At 38.4% G+C, this 18,935-nt stretch overlaps 1 protein-coding gene across 5 annotated transcripts in view; it reads right to left on the bottom strand.

Moving 5' to 3' along the window:
• Positions 1-18,935, bottom strand: part of LOC128741782 (phosphatidylinositol 4-phosphate 5-kinase type-1 alpha) — a 91,535-nt gene that overhangs the window by 28,341 nt on the left and 44,259 nt on the right. For all 5 annotated transcript variants that reach the window (XM_053837819.1, XM_053837818.1, XM_053837816.1 and 2 more), the window contains exons 4-7: positions 1,553-1,912; positions 1,340-1,482; positions 1,011-1,185; positions 603-934 (exon numbers count right to left, since the gene is read on the bottom strand). In XM_053837819.1, coding sequence (XP_053693794.1) covers positions 603-934; positions 1,011-1,185; positions 1,340-1,482; positions 1,553-1,912 — 1,010 coding nt within the window. The remainder of the gene's footprint in view (positions 1-602; positions 935-1,010; positions 1,186-1,339; positions 1,483-1,552; positions 1,913-18,935) is intronic.

Consider the following 18,935-nt stretch of genomic DNA (forward strand, 5'->3'; position numbering starts at 1 on the left):
TCTATGGCGATTAAAAGTATAATAGTGACGAATAAAACTGCTATTAAAAATAAGCTAGAGTAGAATAGATTTGCCAAGTAACACCATTCCCCATGTTAATGAATGGTGTTGCTTGAATAGGTTTGTGTATTTTTTTTTGTGATTTTCAGCTAGTTTTGTTTGAAACGTGAGAGATGAGATGTCTTTCAATTGTCGTGCTTCATCTTTTTAAAATTTATCAGAATACGAAAAACATAATTGAAGTGTCATTCTAATAAAAAAAAACAAGAGCCACGTGCGGGCCTGATAAAGCTTCCCAATTGAACGACTCTCATTATACGAGTGTGCAACATTTCAGTGTTTCAGATTGAGTGTGTAGAGGTGCACGGTATCGGAAAACCACAATCCTGAAAAGCCAATCTCGCATGCGGCATCTTCACATATGCTTAATCGAACAGCTATCCTCTCAGCTAGTGCAGCCGAAGCCGAAGGGATTCAACAAACGTGCGACCTACGCGGTCGATGGCTGACAGCCGAGAGGTAAACTCTATTAACCTACACAAACACGGGTATTTATATACACGGATACACGCTAGCGTAATCACAGAAACGACCCGTCCTACCTGCTCCGGTTGAGGGCGCTCGTCCGCTCTTCGCGCTCCTGCACCATGTACTGGTCCGCTTCCGGTGCATCCTCGTAGTCCGATTCACCCTCGGATCGGGCTTTGGCGGCCGCTTCCTGCTTCTCTTTCAGCGCCAAGTCCAGATTGTGGATGCCGACCAGCAGCGAGTAGTCCATTATTTTGAACGACTCCAGCACCCGGCAATCCCGCTGGATGGTTTTGATTAGAGCATTGCAGGTATCGGCCTCGAGAAAGATACCGTTCGGGTGATGATCCATGAAGTCCAGATCCTTGTACGTGGGGGAAGATTTGGCTCGTTCGGCTTTGTTGGCCTGTTCGAAACAGAAATCATAAACAATGCATGCAACGGTCAATTCCAACTTTCTCAGTTTGCCCGCAAATATTTACCTTTCGCTTGTACGTCGATCCCTTCAAATCATACTTTAAATGCATCTTAACGTACGATGGCAGCAGGTTGTTCATCGCCACTAGCCGAACGTTTTTACTATTGCACTGGTAACAGTAGAGCCCGAAGAACTTGGGTAGCAAGGTGCGGGGATTTTGATTTAGATTCATATAATATCTGCAAAACAAATCAAAGCAATTTAGTCAGTTACCACAAAAGGATATACTGTTTCAAAGCAATGAAATTCTATTTCACCCGAATTGAATCGAACGAAAGTGGGCGAATTTAGATGGATTCATGTTTGCTGTAGCCGAAAACCGCCTACACCTACCCTGGTAACAGTTTTTGCAGAAACTCGCCCTCCTTATGCATTACAGTCTTGATGATAAACTCGTCGTCATCGGTCAGATAAAAAATCGAACCGGACGCTCCCGGATTCGAGAGCTCTCGTAGCGGAGCTGAACACATTGACATCTGAAAAAAGTACAAAGGAAGGTAAAGTTAAAAAAAAAACTCGATTCGATCGGCAAAGCGGACCACCTACCATGAAATCATCCGGCTGAATGCCGAATAGATCCCGAAAGTACCTAAACGCTATTGGAGCATAGATTTTGAACTTGAACTCGCTAAAGTGGTGCGCCGGCGTCATGCTGGAACCTTCCGGCGGGAACGATATCGTCTCCAATTCCCAAAAGTCCATCATCAACAGATCCCGCCGGGGTTTCGACGCCAGGCTGCCCACCGTGTGCTGAATTCCCAGCTGGATCGAGCCCATAATCTGGGTGGTTTGGATTTTCTTGTAGGTAATCTCACCCCCTTCGCCCACTCGCCGGTGACCAATCTTGCGCTCCTTGTCCGATTTGGGCCGGTGAGGCCGCGCGGCCAGGGCTTGTTCTGCCGACATCTGAAAAACAAACAGAAGCGATTGAAAAACATTAGTTCATCAAATAACTTTAGTACGAGCAACGATACATAATAATGTGGCTGTTTCTTCCTTATCTCGATTCCCGCCTGAATTTCAATGTTTCATATACATTTTACCCGCGCATAAAATCGACATTTTATCGCTCTCGAAGGAACAGTTCGGAACAGCGATACTATAACCTAAATGCATTTCACTAACTTATATTAAATAGCCACCTCGGGTGTTTGATACTACAACCGTTCCGCCAGAGAGGGATGCACGTGAATAAAAAAAATCATTGAAGGTGGCACGGTTCGACACTACAAAAGTCGAATCTGTAACAGGAAACTTTCCTGAAAACCGCAAAGACTGCTGCCAGTCAGCCATGCGTTTCGACACGAATGAGTAGAACAGGGCACGCGCTCAATGAGCTGTATTTAATAAAAAATAACTGCACCATAAGAACGGTACGCGGAACTAACTCTCTAAGCCGCGAGCTTCATATTTTCACTCAATGTGCAAGGTTTATTATATTGCCGGTTTTTTGGTAAAATTTATTTCGAGGATTGGTTGAAATTTTCATAAATCTAGGATATTCAACATATTAAAACCAGTATAACCTAGTTCCCCTAATACGCAGCATTGTACGGGATCATTTTTTATTTAAAAGCATTTCATTTCATGAGGGTGAAAAAAATAAACAAGGAAAGATTATGTTTATTTCAATCCCATTGATATTCGTTGCTATTAGCATTCGTATGCATGTTGATGATTTTGGGTAATTGGAATTGATAGCTTGAGCTATGTCTACGGATAGACTTGAGGAATCAGCAAACCCACTCTTCTATATAATACAATGAAAAGCACGAAACACAAAAACAAAAATATCAAACGACGACGGCAAAACACCCATTGTCATCCCCCTGCAGTAAGAACGAGTAAATTTCCTTCCATTTAATTTAATTGCTTTAAAACAAAAAATAATCACTCCGCAGATCAAAAGTTTTCACTATAAAATATTTCCCAACGTAGGTAATATCACCGCTTTTATCACAGGGTTTGGGTTAGGTAATTTGATGCAAACATTTCAGGGGATGATAGAAAACCACATTTGACGAATAAAAACCTACGCATTCGAAAGCTGTATTAATTGTAAAATTTTGTACTCAAAATTGCTCTTAAACCTTCTACTTCATGAAATTTAGTAACTTTTCAGAAGCAAAAAGCTTTGAAATAGATGTGTCTCGAGGCGTTTTTATTGAATTTCTCCTAAAAAAGTGTGATAAAGTTGATTGCTTTTATCCACCGATTTGAAGCTCTGCTATTGTTCGGCAATTCGTTCTCTGACTTTCTCTTTTAGTTATGTTGTAATTCAATTTTAATTGTATTGAACTGAGTGTTGAATTAGTATCTGAAAACTGCACGAATTCATACATCACGCATAGAACAGCAGATCACTGTGTGCGACGGACACTGTCTGACACATATGAAAAACAACAACAGCAACAACAATGTATTTCACAAATTGAGGGTTTACCAACAATGTTACTTGTTTAATACTGCAAAACTCAATCCACTTATGTATATCTGCAGGCAGCAGTTCATTAACCTATAGTGCGGCAAGGATGCATTTTTACTTGGTTCAGCACGCTCCACACCTTCCAGTGTGACTTGTCTTGGACCATTTCACACACACCGCAAAATTGTATGGTTTATCGCTAACGCTGACCACTTGCTGATGGTGCTCTCGTGGAAGCCTCGTTGAAAACAACGTTCCTTCTAGGAAGAAACAACTAGCGACGCCATAACAAAGGTGAATGTTCGCGAGTTTTTTCGGAGAATACTATTTAATGCTACAATCTTTTTCAAAAAAATCCTAGCGATACCCGAGAAGTCGGTTTCGTTATTGTTTTCCATACTTGTCAGATCGTGTCTGTCGCACGCAATTATCTAATGTGCTATGCGTGACGTATTAAAAAATAAAATAAACAAAAGTGGTCACAAATTGCTGCCTTGTGGTGTGTACCAGATTCACTTGGGAACAGAGACGATACGTTCTAACCAAGTTGCCATTAAGGTTTTCAAAAGTTATTGTACAGGTATGGTTCAAAAGGTCTCAGCATTTCATGAAATATTGCTTGCGAGCATAATTTATGAACTTTTCAATGAAAGCAATATGTAAAAAAATTTGATGTCAATTTTCCTAGAAAACTCGGATATTGTTTTTCTGGGATAATGCTTATTTTGAAAACTCATAACTCTTGAACCAAGCTTCGCAGAACAAACATTATTTTATATGAATGGAAGTAAAAATTGCAGTAGTTTAGAAAAAATATCAGTTGGAAAAAGTTTTTCACAAAACTTTCAACAACGGTGAAAATTTTAAAGAAACTAATCTCAACTAATGTCGTTTACTAATGTCAATCCCCATTTTATTTTACTACTTCGTTTGCTATTTCTCTTTTTGACTTTCCTGTACAACCCTTTTGAACCATACTTTTGAAGTGGTGAACGAATTTGTTTACCTTGGTACGTTAGTGACATGTGACAACGATGTGAGTCGTGAAGTAAAAAGGCGAATAGCGGCTGCCAATAGGGCAACAACTCCGTACAAAACTCGCGCTCCATAAGACACTGAAAGGGAGCGACCAATGAGCTCTTGGCGTTTTTGTGCGTATGATTCTGCGATCAATTCTAGGCGGCATACTAGACGAAGAAGTGTGGCGCTGGCGCATGAATCATGAAATATGCCAAGTATGCAAAGATGCGGATATTGTGAGGCGACTAAAACATGGCCGGCCACGTAGCCGGGATGCCGAATGAGCGACCAGCGAAAACAATATTTAGCAAAGAACCTGACAAAGACTAACAAATTCGAGGCAGACCCCGTACCCGTTGGATGAGCGCTGTTGGTGTGGATGCTAGAGCCGCGGATGTTAGGGGCAACTGAAGAGTGGCAGTCCAAGATCGAGAAACGTGGAGACGTCTCCTGAATTCGGTAAGTGGCAAGTAAAGTAAAACTAAGTACAACTCCTGATTGCAATTGTAATTCTCGTTTTCTTTTATTCGGTATTCATTTGGATGAGCATTCGTATTTCATTTTTTACTTGCAATTTTCCATTCCCATTTTCTCTTACTTTTCCTCTTTCAATTTCGTTTTATATATCGTTTATTCATTATTCTCGGTTTTTCTTTCCTATGTTCCGTTCTATTTCCGCTATTACAATTCCATTTCCTATTTCGTTTTCTTACTGTTGTTTCTTCCGTGGTATTTTACTTTTCCATATTCCATTAACTAATGCCCTTTAATTTCACACAGATGTGGAAGGAAACCTGCAAGTCAAATGTGCAATGCATAACCCTTTCATAAACAGTAAAAATAATAAAAAAATCATCAACAAACGGACGGAAGACCAAATGCCGGAGGAGTGTGTGTGAGTTGGATGGCCTCACTTACCGAATATTTAAAAAAAATTCAAATTGCTCTCCCGTACCCTGTTCTGTTTTCTGAAACCGACAGCGCAGTCCCGCATCGACGAGTACCAAGCTGGTTGTCATGAGAATCGCTTCACGACAGATTAGATGTTTGCCCTGCATCAGTTACTAGACATGTTGCGGCAGTACAACTTGCAGACTCATCATGCGTTTGGGGACTTTAAGGCGGCGTACGCTCAAGTCAAACGAAATAGGCTAGAACATTGTTTGCGACGCAACTAGTTAAGCATCAGAATAGCGGGTGAGACTTCAGCCACTTTTGTGACTTTAGATGGACTGAAGCAAGAAGATGCACTCTTAGACATTCATGTTGCCTTAGAAAGTGCAATACGAAGAGCAAACGTAGAAAAGAACGGGTCTATTATCCCGAAATCGCACAGGTTTCTTGGTTTAGTGGACTTTAGGCCATTTAAATTGGAAGCCGCAAACAGGGCTTGAAAAGCGACCGCAAGTTGAATGTGACTGCGTGAATGCGTCCGCTTTCCGCATGCAACCTGCGCATTTTGAACGATCATTTGACTGTTTTTTGAATCCAGTCAATCTGCCGCTTGCGTTGCTGCCATCTTATAATTCAAGTGAATTATAAGATGAAGCCATGGCCACAAAATTTGTAATCACCATCAACACTGCTAAAACGAAATAGAGTACCGAAGGGTATTTTCAGCCCATTAAGCGGTAGCGTGAAAAATATTCAGGAAATTTCCTGGTTTTTTTCCTGTGTGGACTCATCACTGCGACCAGTATAGTTGATATATTGTGATATCGCCCGAGTGTTTGCTGTATGACCTGCACTGCATTTCTTTTTGCTATAATCGCTATTAAATGAGCGATATGCTTATTAAATTTTATGCGTGCTTGTGTGTATTGGAGTTTACCCTTCCTTCAAAGCTTGATCTACTTTACCCACTTATTGCTCGCTGCCACTACTATCCCATATTATAGCCGTCCCTGGTGAGGACTCATTCGTACCTCTGATCAGTACACTTAAACTATACGAGGGACATTAGCACTGTCAAAAGGCTTCAGAGGGTAAATATAGAATTCAGCATGAAGGAAGGGTAAATGAAGGGGCCTGAGAATAAACTCATGCTAAAGTCACTTGACATCGAATGGCTTGATTCTACTAAGATTCAAACCCACGACCATTCGCTTGTCAAAGCAGACTCGATAACCTTGAGGATACGGACGTTAAAAATTAAACGTTATGTAAATAAACGATTTCGAAGCTTTATTAGGCAATTTTCCATCGAGATCTAGGACTAGATTCATAACAAATAGATAATTTAACGATTTTATCTTGATTTAATCCAAAATTACGTTTAGCGTCATGTCAGTTTAAAGTACACGAAAATGATCCTTCACAAACGAGTATTCCCTTCCGTAAGCTATTGGCCGTAACATATTGGCCGAAAAACCATTAAAAATTCAAGTTTGATTTCCATTATGTCGCTGTATTGCGACTGTTGGAATACTGCAAAGCCAAATGAACGACCTGTTGAAACTGTACCAGGCTAGCGGGTAGCTAGCTTTATTGCCATCGTTGCTAGTTCGTTCCCATGTATAATAACTGCAAGTGCTCTTCATTCATCCAAACCAGACCAATATATGGGAGCCACTCAATGTCAATAAATTAGTGCCTGTCCCAACACGTCGCCAGCTTTGCTGCCACAATAGAATAATAGGAGAGCATGCAGTTGGGCGCATCTTGCGGTAAAAACCTTTGGCCTTTCTATTGTGTTCAGATTAATTATTACCCTACATTCGAATACATCCAGGATGGAAATTTGTCCACATACACATCCACGTGTGATGATGTGTGATTTATTGCCAAATAATAAATTACCAGTCGATATGAAGAAGTTATAAATCCGATTTAATTTTATAAATTTGTATCAAAATATCTTGCAACCATCCTATGAAGGAAACCCGAATGCATCAAATGGTATTGGTTTGAAAAAATCCAATTTATTCCATGATTACATTCTGGGGTAGAGTTCTAGAAAATTACACGGATTCTGCATACTGAACGGATGCTGTATATATATTTATTCACATTCTTCTTTGGTTGTTTCAAAGCGTGAACATATGCTGCTATGAATTTTCAGATTGGCAGTCAACATCAGCTAGTAAAATTATTCCACGAAAGGATCATTCCGACCGTTTGGCACAAACATGACAGCTCCGTTCGGTTTACGACGACATGCTGTCTACCGGAATGACTCGGTTGATGGAGATTTGAAAGCTTTCTAATCTGTATTGATTTTTTTTCGCTTGAGAAAACGAAATTTTCTTAACTCATCGTCGTGGGTTAAAGAAAATCCAACGTCGAAGAACAAACTTACTGGAATCTTGTTGTTAATCGTTTGGAATAAGATAAGCCAACATTCTATTCACTAATAACTAAATCGATTGAATGAATGAAAATCAAACTTCACGTCATCTACAAATCCGTCGTCGCCGTCTTCGTCGTCCGTTGCCTCGCCCGGCTGCTCATGCTGGACGCTTGTCGGTTGACCTTGGCCGATCGTCAGCCATCGCCATCGAACGCGAATGTGAAGTAATGAGCTTTAAAAATAAACGACGCGATAAGCACCTTGAACTACATACATTAGACTCAAAACTAAATTATCCCTGGTCAGTCGAGCATCGGATTGAGCAACAACACGGGCTGCCACTTGAAGTTTCCCATGTATTTTTTTTATTTCGCACGGAACGGTTATGCAATCGTCCGACGAAAGTCGATTCTTTATCTCTTTATTAAACTTATGCTTTTTGTTTGACTTGGAAGGTCACGTATCATATCGAAAAATTGGATGTGAATGCATTTTGTGGCAATGAATAAAAGAGGTTGGATTTTGTCAACATATTTGACGATATCAGCATGAAAATTTCCGAATACCATATTTGTTAAGATATGTAGAAAGAAACAGTCGAATGATGCCTATATGTGGATAAGGTTTTGTATTTTTTTAATCTTGATATCATTTCGGCGTATATCACATAAACATAATCTCAGCGGAGTCGGTTGCCATTCATAAGTGTGGAAAAATAAGTTGCATTGTATCCGATAACAATCACGTTCATGCTATAAAAATGCCTTCCCATGCCACCGCATTGCTGGTGCATACGATTATATAAACTAGAGCCGAGTTGTGAGAGTAGCCGCCGAGCCTTGATAGGTTGGACAAGCCCAAACCACCGCACACACCGCACCGGTGACATACACCGCAGAGAAGCAAAGGCCTTCTAAATTATATGACCGAAACAGCTAAACCGACAACGGAAAGCAATTTCTGAATCAACGAGAACGAGAACCGCAATAAAGGATCAGCCTCTGCCTCTGTAGAAATACGTTTCCGGATGTCCTGACCAACAGCAGCAGCAGCACGTGTTTCCCTCACACTCACACGTACACTTCAAGCAAAAAAAAAACAGAAACACAACGGCATCTATTTTTAAAACTACCTCCCGAGTCAGCATTTTCAAGATGGTTTGCCTTCGTCATCCAGGAAAGGGAAATACATAAAGCTAAAATATCATTCCGGAAGCGAGCTTTCAGATTGAGGTTCATTGAAGAACATTATCACATATGCCAATCAATCAATTCCGATTTGAAACTGAAGCAAAAATCAAACGTTCGTAAATAAACTCATTCGACTTGTTCAGCTACAATTATGCAGATCGATTTTAATTTCTGTCGAGCTATTGGAATGGTATTCCAGCCAGTCTTAATTGTGTTGCTTAGCTTGACTTCCTTAGCGATAACTCGACCGGTTTAAGCACTGTTGGTACCAGTTGTGAGGCAAGCATGAAGATGTCCTGATTTACAGGAGAATTTATTGATATTTCATATATCTTGTATTATCTACTCTACTCTATCTTATTATCTACGGATTTACCCGTATTTCTACGGATTTAGGAACTCCAAATCAATTGCTTGAAATTTACAGAAAAGCTTGAAATTTGTATTTGTTGTATTTTCCCTATTATATATTCTTAATAATATCGACGCGCTGGAGTATGTAGTCCGTATACGGCAACGATAGAATTTAGATAATAAAATAAAACTAGATATTAGACTAGGCAGTAGTTTAGTGAGTAAAACATTCGGGTACCAACCGAAAGCGCGTGGGTGCGATTCCTACCTGCCGTTGCACAACCCAATTGGTCTTTATCGAAATTTTCCGATTTCAAAGTTCATCCAATTAATCACTCATCGCATCACACTCATTCTTCCTTTCTAAAATAGTTTGGGTCATGTATAAAATCAATTATCTGTGGATTTTACAGCCTAAAAAACTCGAAAAAAGAGTGTACAGAGTGTTAACGCTTCTAGCACGAAACAAAAATTGAAGTACAAATAATGTAGCTTCCGAAAACCGGCAAATAAAAATTTTTCGGTTTTGACTTTATTTTGGAAGGTTTTTGCATAGAAAATAACAACGTATATATCAAAAGCAATAATTAATTCGGGTTTCACGATTAAACTTTAAGCAAAAATTTTTAAAAATCTTTTTTTTTTGTTAGATTGTAGTCGCTTTAACCCTTTTAGGACATTCGTGACTTCTGCGGGGTTGGGATTTGAACACGGGTCCTCGGCGTGAGAGACGTGAATGCTAACCAATACACCGGGACTGACCCCTGCCTAAAAATCTTCATTTTTTTACGTTATTAAAAAAATCTCTTTGGTTTTTTTCGCCCCCCCCTTCAGTTGTCTAGCATCGGAAAGACAAAAATTTTAAAAAATATTTGGAATGGCCTAACTTTACTTTTTCCACACGATAATTGAAAACTGGTGAACGCTTTGAGCCTTTAAAATACACAACAAAAGGTTATTGAAGAGATAATTAAAATACGAAGACAACGAAGCGAAGCAAAAATATGATGAAAATGCGATGAAACGATGAAAAAATTATAAGTTGATGAAAAGACGATGAGACAGAAATAACGATAAAAAGACGAAGATAAGACGCTCTAAAAGGCGAGAGAAAAAAGGACGTAAAACACTACCGAAAACGGCAAAATTGGCAAAGATGTTTAAAAAGCGTTAAGGCGACAAAACACGAAAAACGGATGATGAATACACGATAGAATGATGACAAAAAATGATGAAAAGATAGTAAAAAGGCAACATTTTTGTTTACCTGACTACAAAATGTCCAAAAATGAACAAAAAGTGACGAAAAAATAAAACAAAAACACAAAGATGACGAAAAGGACAAAACAAAAATAAAAGGAAGAAAGGACGACAAAGGCGATGAAAGGATGGCGACGAACAGACCACGAAAATACGACGAAAAGATAGCAAAAAAAAACTATGAAAACAACAAAAATACGACAGAGAGATGACCAAAATATGGCAAATACGAAGAAAAGACAGCAAATAAAGGACAAAAGATGGCGAAAAAACGTCAAAAAAACAACATTAAGATGACGAAAATACGACAAAATAACGACTAAAAGACAGCAAAAAGACGACAAAGTTATATGGAAAATACAGCTAAAAAGACAAAAGAGGACTATAATACGATGAAAAGACGTCAGAAAATATCAAAAAGGACAATAAAACACAGCGAAAGACTATAAATACATGCAGAAAAGGCAATAAAGTTGATAAAAAGACAGCAAAACTGCGACAAAGAATGTCAAAACATACAACAAATGACAACATAGAGATACCATCAAGCGCAACCGAAAACACCTCGAAAATGATACAAAATTACAACAAATCGTTGAAAAGTGACAACAAGAATATGTAAATATGCTAGAAAAGCAGATGTTAAAAAGAACGAAAAACAACTAACCAACAGACGTTAAAAAGGCCAACGAAGAAACAACAAGGAGATTAAAAGATTACAACAAAATAAAGGGACAAACAAATGATGCCTCATGGGTACGAGCAAGATAACTTTCGGTGAGATTTTGATACACACTCGCTCTCACAAGCGCTCGGTTGGTCCAGTCCAGTAGTTATTTAAGAGGGTCCGTTAAGCACTATAACCCCTCCCTGAAGTAATACCGATAAGGTAGTGTTAGGGGGGATTGAGGCTGGAGACTCGAGTAGGGTTTTAGTGGGTCTGGATCCTCACACCTCATTAGGGGGATTAGGATACCTAACCGCACTCCCTGAGTTGTCTTCTCAGGTGTCTGATAGTACCGTTAGTAGAGTGTCCCAAAATAGCACTATGTCAGAAAACCCGGGGGCTCACCCCTCAAATGATAGCTTAGGGTGTCACAACAAAACTTTTATATGACGTCAACATTGGTTGCCGCGATTTAGGGGTCGCACATTTAAGTTTTATGAAAAAATGGCATTTTTCAGGAGTAAATTCAGAAAAATATTTTTAGAAATGTTAAAGTAGGTGAAAAAAGGTACTTAACTATTATTTTCACAATCATTGAGATCTGATACATTCATGAAAAAGTTATGGTGGCATGTCTGGAGTCATATATGGTTACAAAAATTTAATCATTTGAGGGGTTAGCCCCCGAGTTTTCTGACATAGTGCTATTTTGGGACACTCTAACCGTTAGGTATCTTCTAAGGTACTCAACAGATTTCCCTACTCGTAAAAAAAGCGCTCGATTGGTCGTTACAGGTATACAATAAAATGTGTTTTTCACAAGTCGGCTTGTAACAGGCAATACATTATCAGTAACTTGAAGAAAGGGAAAACACCAAAAAACTTAAGAAAGAAACAAGCTTGCTTTGACACAAAGTCTGGCGTACAATGCTTACCACTGGTAAGATACCAACGCTACCTTGGTAACTACCAGACACTGCTGCTGCCGACATAGTGTGACATAATTAGGTTTGCTTTTGTTGCGTACAATACATATTGCATACAACAGTGTGCCTTTTTCGCAAGCAACAGCATGGTTGTCATGAAAGATCTGTATCCACGGTGAACAGCTACGATATCTCGTTGTTGTCCTCACTTTCAAGCAATAGTGACAAACTTTCATCATATATTTGCCCAACATTTCGAAGTAGGGACAATATCATTGTCTGTTGTGCGTTCGTTGATTTTTGATTCCCTGACTCATGTTTATTGCATTCCAAACATCGCACTTTATACATACATTAAAAATTTGTGGTACTGATTTTGAAAACCTGGTTTCGAGACGAACGGTTTTATTCGCAGTGTGCTGGCTTTTGACATACGCGGTACAAATAGCTGTAACTTTGTCATTTTTAGCAACTCATCTAAACAGCTTTAGACACAATCTTTCGAAATAATCAGTAAAAAATTGAATTTTCATAGTCGAACAACTGCTAAGACCCTTAAGTTTCTGCTGACTACAAGAAGGCGTAGCAATACTTCGGCGTAGCAATACGATCATTAGATTAGATCATTTTAATTTTGGGCCCTATTCTGTAAGTCACGTCGAGTGTCACTTTGTTCGACTGGTCTACTTTTGGTATTATGTAAGTCACCTGCGACACGATTTTGTCGCGTAACTCGACTGAGTTATGGCCGCTAAAAATTAAGTGACACAACCGTCAGTAAATGACGAGTGAGTTTGTTTTATTTTGGTGGCTCATTGCGCTGCTATGCTGCCCGTTCTCCCCGCACTCGACACACGGCAGTGACTCAGTCGAGTCGAGTAGCTCGACGTGACCTTCAAAATAGGGCTCTATAGTTGGCTCTCAAAGTGCAATAAATCTGGAAATGTTGTAATTGGTATTGAAACGGTAATACCCTGACCAAACAAATTTATTGCTATCATGTTTTTGTTGTCTTGAACGTTAAAATGAGGTTCGGCATTAATTAATTTTCTATAACGATAGTCTTTTCAATAGACGAAGGAAAACGGCTGAATAGACGAAGGAAAATACTGAAACAAGGGTGTTGATAGAATTAGCAGGACGAAACAAAACGTGAAGAGGAAAGAGCAGAAAATTAGGTAAGGGAGGGTCATTGAAGCAACGCTTTTTAAGTTTGTATAAGGTTCCTCTTTCATTCGATTCGCGGATTCCCCAGCTTGGGCAAAGAATAAGGCATATCGGAGGCTAATGGATCCATTAAGAAATGATCCATTAGTGCAAAACGCATTGTTGCAGTTGATGTTTTTATTAAAAATATTCCCGGGAGCTAAAAGAAAAGCTTAAGGGGGGACCCTTCTTTATCAACAGACTTCGCAACCGGCTGTTAGTACGAACTCTATCCAGCAGCTTCACACAGACGAGATTCAAAACTCAGCTAACATTGACGTATCCTTCATTCTGCATTTACCAACAATAAAGCCTATGGCCAGGGCAAGTTATAGGAGGGGTACTGGCTCGAGGCGCGTAATGAAGCTGCTAATCCATGAGCCAAAATTTATAACTTGTTCCTTTACCTGTGTCTAGGAACGAGATTGGTGATGAAAATAGTAAAGAAAAAACACATACTCACATTCCTTAGTGCTGAACTCTGCTTTACCGACCATGAAGCCTCAACCCGAAGCTAACTAAAAAAAGTGCGAAATACAGAAAAAACCACTGAACGACATCACAGTAGATCAACATTCTAGTCGCAATGATAATGTTCTTACAGAAAAAATGTTTAGCAGATGGATAATAACTTCCAAATTTCTAACTTAATTTTACAAAATTTATATTTTTAGACTACGCCAACCATTTTTGCCCGTTAAATAAAGCACATAATCATCAACAACATAAATATAGTGACCTTCCACGGCACCGTTCTTCTTATAGAAATTATGAAGTAAAGACTCTCTGTAAAGACAATGTTCAGGCACAATCGTCGACATGTTTTTTTTATTGGGACCACTGCAACCATTACTATGATCTCTCGTGGTCAATAGGTTTAATGCAATAAATCATAAAATGTAGCAGGAATTTAACCTTCAACATTTATCGCCGTCACCGTTTCTAAATGTATGCAGAATACTATGATATTACAACTAATAATGTTTTAACAGCTTTTTTTCAGAAATAAATAAATTCGATTGCATCGGTGGTAATCAAATGAAATGGATTCAAGTTTCCAACTGTAACACGAGCAAGACAAATGCAACAAAGGCGCTGCCACTGATATCGACATAAAAAATAAACCGTTCTCAGTTTTGTATTGCTTTTGATTGACTTGAGCTCGGCAATGAGCTAAAAATGTGCCGATGACAATACTATAGAAAGAATAGATCAATTTATTGTCTCATTCAACAAAAATCCTGCTCAATCGTTTATCAAACTAAAACCAACCCTATCAAGAAATGAATGAATTTCGGCCCCAAAGTCTCATTAACCGTCTAACGGGCACCATCGTAAAAACGATACAATCAAGCTAATGACTATTTTTTCATGTGAGTATTTACACTCGAAAGAAGCTCAAGTTTTGATTTTCCGGCAAATTTTTTTTTTGTTTTTGCTTAAAAAAATTTTTTTTTTTTCGTAATTTTGCTTTTATTTTTCTCTATTTCCTTCAATTTAAAAATGGTTCACGGAATATTTTTTATCGCAATTTTCTAAATTCTTGTTTCTAACAGATGATACCTCCAGAACACATGGTTATAAGCTTGTAAAGTTTTGTAATGCCACACAATTTTCTTTTTTATAAGATAGTTTATTTGGTCGATAACGTAGTAAAACTAATTACTGTTATATTAGGAAATCTGCTCTGAACACGTTTTGCATATTGCCTATTGAGAACAAATTTCATGTGTGGTTCTAATGCTGTAAAATTGAAGGCCGTCTACAGACGGGTTTGCCCATTAAAGGGTGAATAAAAAATTCTCTGTGGCTGCAGTTTGAAATGATGCGAGTAATATGCAGAATTATGAGTGCAATTTGTTTGTTTATTTTGAGTACTTAAAAGTAATTGTAAATGGTGGGTTAAACTACAAGCGGTGACCTTTCAGCACTATTAGAATAACTTTAATTGCTATACTGGATTGGGTACTGGATGGGTTCTTCTACGGGGGGTCTTCGTCTACTTTTCAGACTTATAGACAAGAAACCAGCATTATAACCAATTTTGATGCGAATTACATTCCAACCTGGTATTGATATTTATAGATTTTCTCTTCGCTATCGAGGAAAATAATATGTTAAAAAATTACTATTTTTCACTATTTAGGGTATGTTGCTACATCGTCGTAATTGCCTATTCCCGTCCTATCCAACACAAATTATTAAAAATATCAGCATTTTTATGACACACAATGCAAAACTAGGTATTCCCTAATATTTTAGTTAGTTGTCTATCATACGCAATCAATCAAAGTGAGCTGAGATCTATTTAAATGCTTTTTATCATTAAAGAAGTCCTACCAGCCAAATTTCCTACGTTTTTTCGTGCGACGAAGAAGACAATGTCGACTAATCGTGCTAATTTCCGTCATTCATAAATGAAAATAACTCACGCAAGGCATTGTCGTTATTCTACAGCCAGAAAAACTTGCCTGACCTGCAGAAATTTTGTAGAATAACATTTGTCATGCCGTCCTACACAAATACATGCGCGTTAGCTTCGTAAACATTGTTGTGATTTTTAGTTCGGACGATGAAAAATTTGATGGACGGATTTTAAAACGGTACGACGAATTTTAGCAATAACGTCAGTTGCGTAATTTCAATAATATGCTTTAATAATCGTTTTTCAGTGATTTCAAAGTTCACGAATCGGAAGGTAAGTGTGTTTTAGTCAAATCAGTACAAGAACTTTTGGAGTATTCACTAAATCCATCCAGCAAATGATGAAAATTAGAATGGCTTTCCTTATTACGACGGGAATTAGAAAAAGACCTTATTTAAAAAATAGAAGTCCTCTTAGTTTTTCTACCAGTTTTGAGTAATACGAAGAGAATCTACTGATCGCTCGGAGCTACTTGAAATTTTGAGCTGTGATTCAAACTATTGCTACTTTTTTCATAGTAATTGGGTAGCTCGTGTATACGGCTCAAAGAATACATGGATAGATCTTTCTAAATAATTGCTGTCTGTCCATGATAAACGAAAGAAATCTTGCTTATGACGAAGTGAGTTTTTGTATGACGAACTTCCGCTGGAGCATGAAAAATTGTTCCATTGAGTTCCGAAATATTTTTTCGGGCTAAATGGGTTTGCATGTACAGGCAAGATGTGTCAGATTTATCTGGTGTAAAAAAAAACTTGGGTACTTGCGGATCAATTCTTATAAAAACTCACAATAAAGTATGGATCGTGTTTACGTATGACGAACAGGGTCCGTAACTCTACTTGAAATTTTGTTTACTTGCTTAATAAAAAAATCCTAATATTTGACCTGACTTATGCTCTATAGAGAGAGTTAATTACTACAATAGGATTGCAATCATTTTTGTCGCAAATTTGTAATAATAAGCTTCAAGGATTTCAACACCAGTAAGTCCGAGAAATTCCAATACACCTTGATTTAAAGGTGGACGCATCAAAATCATTTTCAATATTTTATTCTGAATCCTCTGAAATCTCTTCTTCCTGGTAATATCCACCTTTAACACCTATCATACGTGGGCGAGTAAGATTCAGCAAGAATGGAAGAGAAGTTCGATAAGTAAAACTCACATAAATATTACACAATCAACGCACGTTCGGACGGTCCTCCCCGGGGAATTGCGTCAGGTGAATCTCGATAGATCGATCTTGTTTGTCATCTGCGGGGAATTCCGCTGTGCAGAGATTGCAGGTATTGGTCGAAATTTTTGTTTTCTCATCGCATCATCTCGTCGGAATGAAATTGGACTGACTGATAACAACAGGCCACCGCCCAGCCGGCAGAGGCAAGAAGAGCTTTTGTCGCTTTCGGAATGTGGGTGGAATTTTCCTGATAAGCGCCGGTTCTCGGTATGATAGCAGCGACGGGCACATTTCGCCCGAGCCCAATTCGGCAGAATGGGGAATGTGTGCGGGAATTTTTGCTGTACGATATTGTGAGAGCTATCGGCAGTAACGGTTTTAGGTGAAGCTGAAAGGTGCGCTTCGATATGGGAAAAATGTTGTTGTTGTTGTTGAAGTACGGCGATAATTGATCGTAGAGACTAGAACTGAGTCATGCTGGGATGACGTCTTGGATTTTATTTTGACTGAATGTTTCGTGACTGTGCTTCGTTTGTATATCGGTGAATCAGTAAGGTTTACATTGTTGCATAATAATGTTTTTCGAATGTGTCAATTGATGTCGTTAGAGTGTAATGCTTCGTGACTCTTTGCAAATATATTTATTGACTTGTAGACCAACTCATTTTATTGATTATAAAATTATAAAAAAAATCCTTGTTCAAATAGAGAATACACCACCTGTATGTCAATTAAAAAATAATTACATTGTTATTGGTATCCTTGATTAACTCCGTTAAACCCAACTTTTACAATAGCAGCATCTTTCTCGTTACTTGTTACGACTTTAATATCGAATGTATAGAAGTGCAGTCCAATGATGTTGACTGTAAACAGAGCATTTGAAAAGAAGGCGCGTTTCAATCGTTGATTGAATCAAATTCGTTAGAACAATTGTAACACAAATTGGTTCTCATCAGTATCATCTTCAATTGGTTCTCTACGCACACTTGACCCGTATCAGAGTGCTGAACGCTTCAGTAAGGGCCTATAATTCAGCGCGGTTAATAGAATCGGTTAGTTTCATATTCACGTAAGCGAATTTGCATAATATAGAATTTTCATTGATTTATATTTGACGTTGAGATATTATTGTTAAAATATTGTTCGTATCTGAAATAAGATGTGGAGTTTAGATGTGAGCGACGAGTCTTACGGTTGATAATATGACACAATTCTTTCTATTACTTTTATGGTGTACAAAGTTTACTAATAGATAAACTCTAATACAATGGCAGTTCAGTTTAGGGAAGTTTTGTTTAGGGAATCACGAAAATTATTCTGCGTGTAAGTACACGCTTCTCTTGAGCACTGTCAAAAAACTATATATTGAAAAAATAAGCATGAGACGAAGGTATCGAACCTAAAATCAGACATGCTTTTTTCTTGGCATACACCGACAATAATGTAATAGACCTCAGTAGAAGGTCCACTGTCGAAATACATACAAAGGAGTAGCTGCCTTTTTATTATTGCGTTTTAAATTTTTATAGTATAGTATGCGGTTGTATTACAAAAAGGTAATCAGTTATTGCTCAAAGGTAACAAAACCTTCTGCAACAGTTTGGGGTTAAATAGCATGTAAATTATCTTCTATTACAAAACAAAGGAGCAATTCGTTGTAAATTTCTTCCAGTGCATACGAATACTAGGGTTTTTTCGTACCTTTAAAGTTTAACGAAAAATTAAACGTTCCGAGCTGAACCGTAGCGTAGACTCAACCATAAAGTCTTTCAGATTATTTCGAGTATCATCCACCTATCTCTTCCTTTCACTGTGTCAGACACGTGAACACAATGATTTAACCATTGCATTAGTGTTGCATTTAGCGTGCGCTTGGTTTGCGAGCCAAGCTAAACATTCGCAGTTTGTACCGACCGAGAACATCAAACTGCATTCTCTAGCGAGAATTGCTGCCTGTTATCGTCGTCATGTTTTCACCTCGCT

Source organism: Sabethes cyaneus, chromosome 3, assembly GCF_943734655.1.
Source record: "Sabethes cyaneus chromosome 3, idSabCyanKW18_F2, whole genome shotgun sequence".
NCBI lineage: Eukaryota > Metazoa > Arthropoda > Insecta > Diptera > Culicidae > Sabethes > Sabethes cyaneus.